General features: G+C 43.5%; 1 protein-coding gene across 1 annotated transcript in view; it reads right to left on the bottom strand.

Annotated features, from left to right (window-relative positions):
* Positions 1 to 2,894: 2,894 nt before the first annotated feature.
* Positions 2,895 to 8,237, bottom strand: part of LOC107296923 (SH2 domain-containing adapter protein F-like) — a gene marked incomplete at its 5' end in the record, with an annotated part of 19,518 nt that continues 14,175 nt past the window's right edge. The window contains one exon of the mRNA XM_029286172.1: positions 2,895 to 3,081. Within this exon, the coding sequence (XP_029142005.1) occupies positions 2,895 to 3,081 (187 nt within the window). The remainder of the gene's footprint in view (positions 3,082 to 8,237) is intronic.

Raw genomic sequence — 8,237 nt, 5'->3', positions numbered from 1 at the left:
CTCCTTCCTTCTTTCCTTCCTTCCTTCTAGCCTCCCTCCCTTTCTTTCTTTCCTTCCTCAATCCCTCCCTCTCCTTTTCTTTCTTTTTCTTCTTTTTCCTTCTTCCTCCCTACCTCCTTTCTTTCATTTTTCTTTCTCCTTCCTTCCTTCTAGCCTCCCTCCCTCTTTTCTTTTCCTTTCGTTTTTCTTTCTTTCTTTCCTCCCTCCCTCCTTTCTCTTTCTTTCCTTCCTCCATCCCTCCCTCCCTCTCCTTTTCTTTCTTTTTTTCCTTCCTTCCTTCCTCCCTTTTTCTTCCTTTCTCCTTCCTTCCTTCCTTCCTTCCTTCTTTCCTTTCTTCCTTCTAGCCTCCCTCCCTCCTTTTCTTTTTTTCTTTCTTTCTTTCTTTCTTTCTTTTTCTTTCTTTCTTTGCTCCCTCCCTCCCTCCTTTCTTTCTTTCTTTCTTTCTTTCTTTCTTTCTTTCTTTCTTTCTTTCTTTCTTTCTTTCTTTCTTTCCTTTTTCTCTTTTTTTCTCCTTCTTTCCTCCCTCCCTCCCTTGCTTCCTTCTTCATGGAAGAAGACAAAGAGATGACATGGGACCACCATCATATGACCCTATGGAGAACCTCATTCTTTATTGTTTCATTTCTGGAGAATTAGAGAAACGTGGATTGTTCCTCGTTTCTCCTCGAGGTCCAGTTTCTCTTCCCGTAAAGCCTGGACCAATGGAGCTCATGAAAAAGGGATGAAGGAAATGAGTAAATGGGCTACTTCAACCGATTTCAGCCCCAGTGTAGATATTGCAAATATACAGTAGCTAAACGTTTTGTCCTATTTTTCCCCCGCATCATAGGTCCTCAGACTTACGTCGCCGATCAAGAAGAGGAAGATTCCCAGCTTCTCACCCTTGAATAGCCAGACCCTCCTCAAATTGCTCAGCATGTACTAAATGAGGCAAAGTGGGAAAAGAAAGCACACGTAGTCCTCAACGTACGACCACAACGGAGCCCAAAATTTCTGTCGCTAAGCGAGACCGTTCTGAGTTTTGCCCCATTTTACGACCTTTCTGGCCACCGCTGTTAAGTGAATCACTGCGGCTGCTCAGCTGGTAACATGGTTGTAAAGTGAATCTGCCTTCCCCCGTTGACTTTGCTTGTCACAAGGTCGGCCAAGGGGATCCCATCAGCCCCGGGACGCTGCCCCCATCATAAATATGAGTCAGTTGCCAAGTGTCCGAACTTTGATCGTGTGATCCCGGGGATGTCGCAAGGCTCGCAAGGGTGAAAAACAGCCCTAGGTGACTTTTTTCACTGCCGCTGTAACTTTGAACAGTCACTAAATGAAAGGTCGTAAACCGAGGACTATCTGTTCAGGGGAATCTGGTTTTTAGCTTGCAGGAGAATTCAGACAAGCAATTTGATGGGAAGGGGGATTTTGACGGCGTACCAGTTTTAGATGGATGTTCAACCACAGGGGTCTTCAAACGTGGCCCTTTTATGACTTGTGGACTTCAACTCCCAGAATTCCTCAGCCAGGCACGCTGGCTGAGGAATTGTGGGAGTTGAAGTCCACAAGTCATGAAGAGGCCATAGTTCCCCCATGCTGGCTGAGGAATTCTGGGAGTTGAAGTCTGCAAGTTATGAAAGGGCCATAGTTCCCCCATGCTGGCTGAGGAATTCTGGGAGTTGAAGTCTGCAAGTTGTGAAAGGGCCATAGTTCCCCCATGCTGGCTGAGGAATTCTGGGTGTTGAAGTCCATAAGTCTTAAAGTTACCAAGTTTGAAGGCCCTTGCTATATATCATTCCAACCAGATGTGTGGACTGGGGAATTCTGGGAGTTGAAGTCCACCTGTTTTCAAGTGGCCAAGACTGACAAAAAACGAGTAGCCTTTCCAGGTTTCTCGCAAGCAACAGGAAGAGGGAGGGAATTACAGGCCATCCTCAACTTATGACCAGAATTTCCATTGCTAAGCGAGGCAGTCGTTAAGCAAGTCACGTACGATTTTACAACAGTTTTGCACCACCGTTGTAAAGCGAATCAGCACAGTTAAGCGAATCCTACGGTTGCTAAGCGGTTCCATCTACTCCCGCCGATTTGGCTTATCCGAAGCTGGCTAGGAGGTTCGCAAACAGCGATAGTGTGATCCCGGGACACTGCAACCATCGTAAAATACACACCAGAGACCGATCACATTTTGATCACTTGACCTCGGTGACTCTGGGACCGTCGTAAGGGCGAGGAAAGCGGTACGTCGTTTTTACCAGTGCAGCAACTTTGAACGGTCACTAAACAAACAGTTGTAAGTGGAGGACTACTGTAGTCACGGCAGTGTGACACAGGAAGCCCTCGACGTGCGACCACCACGGAGCCCAAAATGTACGTCGTTAAACGAGACATTTGTTAAGCGAGAGTTTTGCCCCCGTTTTGCGACCTTTCTTGCCACAGTTGTTAAGCGAATCGCTGCCGTCGTTAAGTTAGTCACACGGATGTAAAGTGAAGCTGGCTTCCCCCATGGAAGGTCGCAAAAGGGGATCACGTGACCCCGGGACACTGCAAACCGTCGTAAGTAGGAGTCAGCTGCCAAGCATCTGAATTTTGAATCATGTGACCGTGTGAAAATCGGTCATAAGTCGCTTTTTTTCACTGACGTTGTAACTCTGAATGGTCATTAAATGAACTGTTGTAAGTTGAGGACTGTCTGTCGTTTAGAAGCAAAGAGGCACCATTATTGCTCGAAAACTGGTGAGGAAGAGGAAGGGAAGCCTCTCTCCCCACAGGGAGAAACACCCCCCCATCAAAAGAGGGGGCACATTGTCTGTAAGTCCCTGGTGAGACCCCCCCCCTTCTCCAGCCCAGGTGAGGATCAGAGCCGATGGTCTGAATCCAGAGCGAGCCCGTGGCTTCCCCCCCAGTTTGTCTCACGCAGTCTGAACTGCCACGGGATGCAGCAAGGAAAGATGCTCGGCCCCTTTGATGGGCAGCTCTTGAGTGGCGTAGTGATGGATGACCTCTGGGATGCTCTCGAAGGGGGCGCTGTTTTGGCCCAAGATGTACCTGTTCTCCTTCGTCCGGGCGAACTTCATGTGCATGAAACTTTGGCTGCTCCTGCGCAGGAAAAAATAGGACATAAATGAGATTCGATGAGATTTTAGACAGATGACGTGGTGGCGCTGTGGTTAGAATGCAGCACTGTGGGCAAACTCTGCTCCCTGCCAGGAGTTCGATCCTGACCGGTTCGAGGTTGACTCAGCCTTCTGTCCTTCCGAGGTCGGGAAAATGAGGACCCAGATTGTTGGGGGCAAAATTCTGACTCTGTAGACCGATTAGAGAAGGCTGTAAAGGACTAGGAAGCAGTATACAAGTCTAAGTGCTGTTGCTATTGCCATCTATTGTCTGTCTGTCTGTCTGTCATTTATTTCTATCTGTCTATCTATCTATCTATCTATCTATCTATCTATCTATCTATCTATCTATCTATCTATATCTATCTATCTAGTCTGTCTGTCTGTCTGTCTGTCTATCTATCTTTTATTTCTATCTATCTATCATTTCTATCTATCTATCTATCTATCTGTCTGTCTGTCTGTCTGTCTGTCTGTCTATCATTTATTTCTATCTATCATTTCTATCTATCTATCTATCTATCATTTATTTCTATCTGTCTGTCTGTGTCTCTGTCTGTCTATCTGTCTGTCTGTCTGTCTGTCTGTCTGTCTATCTATCATTTATTTCTATCTGTCTGTCTGTGTCTCTGTCTGTCTATCTGTCTATCTGTCTGTCTGTCTATCTATCTATCTATCTCATCATTTATGTTCTATCTATCGACAATTTCCATCTATCTGTCTCTGTCTGTCTGTCTGTCTGTCTGTCTGTCTGTCTGTCTGTCTATCTATCTATCTATCTATCTATCTATCTATCATTTATTTCTATCTGTCTGTCTGTGTCTCTGTCTGTCTATCTGTCTGTCTGTCTGTTTGTCTATCTATCTATCTCATCATTTATGTTCTGTCTATCGACAATTTCCATCTATCTGTCTCTGTCTGTCTGTCTGTCTGTCTGTCTGTCTGTCTGTCTGTCTGTCTGTCTATCTATCTATCTATCATTTATTTCTATCTGTCTGTCTGTGTCTCTGTCTGTCTATCTATCTATCTCATCATTTATGTTCTGTCTATCGACAATTTCCATCTATCTGTCTCTGTCTGTCTGTCTGTCTCTCTCTCTCTCTCTCTCTCTCAAGAGCCCTGGTGGCCCAGTGATCAGAATGCAACATTGCAGGCTGACTCTGCCGACTGCCAGGAGTTCACTCCTGATCGGCTCAAGGTTAACTCAGCCTTCCATCCTTCCAAGGTCAATAAAATGAGGATCCAGATTGTTGGGGGCAAATATGCTGACTCTGTAAACCGCTTAGGGAGGGCTGTAAAGCACTGTGAAGCGCTATATAAGTCTCAGTGCTATTGCTATTTTGTAAAACCCCCCTCCAATCGATCTTAAAGTTCTGAAGATTGTAGATTTATCGTACTGAGATGACTAAAGCTTTCAGGATCAGCCGGCAGAGGTATACAGGTAGTCCTTGACTTACAACCATCCGCTTAGCGACCATTTGAAGTTACAACAGCCCTGAAAAAACTGATTGAGGACCGGTCCTCATGCTTACAATCATCACGTGATCAAACTTCAAGCACTTGGCATCTGGTATGTATTTTACGATGGTCATACCATCGCCATTTTCAACTTTCCCCCAAGCAAAGTCAATGGGGACAGTTGGATGCACTTAATGACTGTGTGACTCACTTAACAATTGTGTGACTCATTTAACAACCATGGCCCAAAAGGTTGCAAAATCAGGCCTGACTCGTTTAACAATTGCCTTGCTTAGCAATGGAAATTGATTTTATTCTTTTATTTGTTCAATTTTTTTGCCACCCATCTTGCTGGTCCCAATTGTGGTCGTAGGTCGAGGACTACCTGTGGATGTGTCTCAGAAGATCGCCAGCCCATCGGCAATAGGCCAGCGGGCCTATCAGGATGTGATCGCCCATCTGTGATTCCGACATTGCTCACAAAACACATTTGCAGCCGACATGATCTCCCTGTGTGCTTTTTTTCCAAGCCTTAAAGCTTCCCCCCTGTTTAATCTCTTTTATTCCTCTAGGACAGTGTATCTCAACTGTGGAAACTTTAAGATGTATGGACTTCAATTCCCAGAATTCCCCAACCAGCTGTGCTAGCTAAAGAATTCTGGGAATTGAAGTCCACACGTCTTAAAGTTGCTGAGATTGAGAACAGAAATAGAAATAAAAACAGAAAAAATAGAAAAAAATAGAATAAAATAGAATAGAGAATAGAATAGAATAGAATAGAATAGAACAGTGGTGGCGAACCTATGGCATGCGTGCCACAGATGGCACGCAGAGCCCTCTCTGTGGGCACGCGCGCCATTGTCCCAGTCCTAGGCCTTCAGCTGGGTTTTATAAAACCTTTTTTAGACCTCCATGCCCATGTACAAAAAAAAAAAGGTTCAATCAATCAATCAATTTCAACTTCTTGCCGGAAAAAAAAAAGATCTCGCAAAGTTGGAATTGATTGATTGAACTTTTTAGTCCCACCCAGTCTGCCTTTACCACCACAGCCACACCCACCCAATGGGCCACACTCACCCAATGGGCCACACCCAACCAATGGGCCACGCCCACCCGGCACCCGACCATACATAAGTGGGTTTTGGGTTACAGTTTGGGCACTCAGTCTCTAAAAGGTTCGCCATCACTGGAATAGAATATGGAATAAATATAGAATAGAATAGAATGGAATGGAATGGAATGGAAGGGAAGGGAAGGGAAGGGAAGGGAAGGGAAGAGAAGAGAAGAGAAGAGAAGAGAAGAGAAGAGAAGAGAAGAGAAGAGAAGAGAAGAGAAGAGAAGAGAAGATGGAATAAATATGGAATAGAATAGAATAGAATAGAATAGAATAGAATAGAATAGAATAGAATAGAATAGAATAGAAGGGAATGGAATGGAAGGGAAGGGAAGGGAAGAGAAGGGAAGAGACGAGAAGAGAATATGGAATAAATATAGAATAGAATAGAATAGAATAGAATAGAATAGAATAGAATAGAATAGAATAGAATAGAATAGAATAGAATGGAAGGGAAGGGAAGGGAAGGGAAGAGAAGAGAATATGGAATAAATATAGAATAGAATAGAATAGAATAGAATAGAATAGAATAGAATAGAATAGAATAGAATAGAATGGAATAGAATATGGAATAGAATATGGAATAAATATAGAATAGAATAGAATGGAATGGAATATAGAATAAATATAGAACATAACAGAACAGAACAAAACAGAATAGAATAGAATACAATAACAGAGTTGGAAGGGACCTTGGAGGTCTTCTATTCCAACCCCCCACCCAGGCAGCAAACCCTACACCATTTCAGACAAATGGTCATCCAGTGTTGGAGCATTCATACCCTCAGGAGGCAGGTAGTTCCACTGATTAATTGTTCTCACTGTCAGGAAATTTCTCCTTAGTTCTTCTTAGCGTGACACCACACCTCCCATTTGCAGCTTTCCTAACTCTCCTCACTCCATCCTCTGGGTTGCTCCCAAAATCAAAGTATTCTAAATGCTAAAACATCTCTTCTGATGTGCATTTATGAGGTAGACCCCAGATGGAGACCAGCTGTGTTTTTCCTTTTTTTTTTCTTTTTAAACTGGGACCTGCGCCTGAAGAAGCAGCTGTTGTTGTGAGGGAAGGATCATTTGTGATGGCATTGTGACATCTTAGGGAGCGGAATTTGGGGACCGGAATTTGGGGAGCCTTCTTTTGGGGAGCCAAGCGATCAAGAGACAAAATTGGTGGGTTGAGACTTGGAAAACCTTAACAGTATGGCATTATTTTTAGACCAGGGGTCTTCAAACTTGGCCCTTTTATGACTTGTGGACTTCAACTCCCAGAATTCCTCAGCCAGGCAGGCTGGCTGAGGAATTCTGGGAGTTGAAGTCCACAACTCATAAAAGGGCCAAGTTTGAAGACCCCTGAATTAGAGGGTGCTGACACATGCGTGAGGCAATCTACACTCTGATTGGTTGCTGTGGGTATGAAGGGGGCATTTCCCCTTTTCCCCGCCTTTTTTCCTCTGTGTGTTCTGTATACTGTTTGATTTACCTCAGGCACTCTGGCTGAGGATTCTGGGAGTTGAAGTCCACAAGTCATCAAAGGGCCAAGTTTGAAGACCCCTGTTTTAGACCAAGGGTTCCCAAACTTGGCAACTTTTAAGATTTGTGGACTTCAACTCCCAGAATTCCCCAGGCAGGCTTGCTGGCTGGGGAATTCTGGGAATTGAAGCCCAGAAACCTTAAAGTCGCCAAGTTTGGAGAGCCCTGTTTTTAGAAAAAAGAAGTTTAAAAGTTGGAAGCAGAAGCCATTTTTGGAAGGCCATCCGTCTCTCTCTCTGAACTTCTGGCTTAGGGCAATAGAGACGAGATAATCTGTTGCAGCTTTTTCCAGGGATCTCAAGAAGACTGAGATCAGGGTTTCTCAATGTCAGCTGTATTAAGACTTCAACTCCCAGAACCCCCCAGCCAAAGAGTGGCAAACAGCCAAGATGATATCCCTAGACGAGACCAGGAGGAGAATAGAATAGAATAGAATAGAATAGAATAGAATAGAAATACAGAATAGAATAGAAATATAGAATAGAATAGAATAGAATAGAATAAAAATACAGAACAGAATAGAATAGAAATACAGAATAGAATAGAAATACAGAATAGAATAGAAATATAGAATAGAATAGAATAGAATAGAATAGAAATACAGAATAGAATAGAATAGAGTAGAAATATAGAATAGAATAGAATAAAAATACAGAACAGAATAGAATAAAAATACAGAACAGAATAGAATAGAATAGAAATACAGAATAGAATAGAAATACAGAATAGAATAGAAATACAGAATAGAATTGAATAGAATAGAAATATAGAATAGAATAGAATAGAATAGAATAAAATAGAATAAAATAGAATAGAATAGAATAGAATAGAATGGAATAGACTGGGGGGTTAAGAGAGGGTGGTGTGATTAGTACGGTCAGTGGGAGGGGCAGATATGGCGGGAGCAGAGGACCATATCGGGTTTTGGGAGCACGCACACGCTGCTTACAAGCTTGTGGGTGCTCCGATCCTCAGGGCTCTACTCGGCTTCCAGGGACTTTAGATCCTCGGGCCCGGGATCATCGGCTGATGTTATG

Source organism: Protobothrops mucrosquamatus, unplaced genomic scaffold (genome assembly GCF_001527695.2).
Source record: "Protobothrops mucrosquamatus isolate PMUCROS unplaced genomic scaffold, P.Mucros_1.0 scaffold3032, whole genome shotgun sequence".
In the NCBI taxonomy this organism is placed as follows: Eukaryota; Metazoa; Chordata; class Lepidosauria; order Squamata; family Viperidae; genus Protobothrops; species Protobothrops mucrosquamatus.
This window is presented reverse-complemented; position numbering and strand designations above follow the sequence as displayed.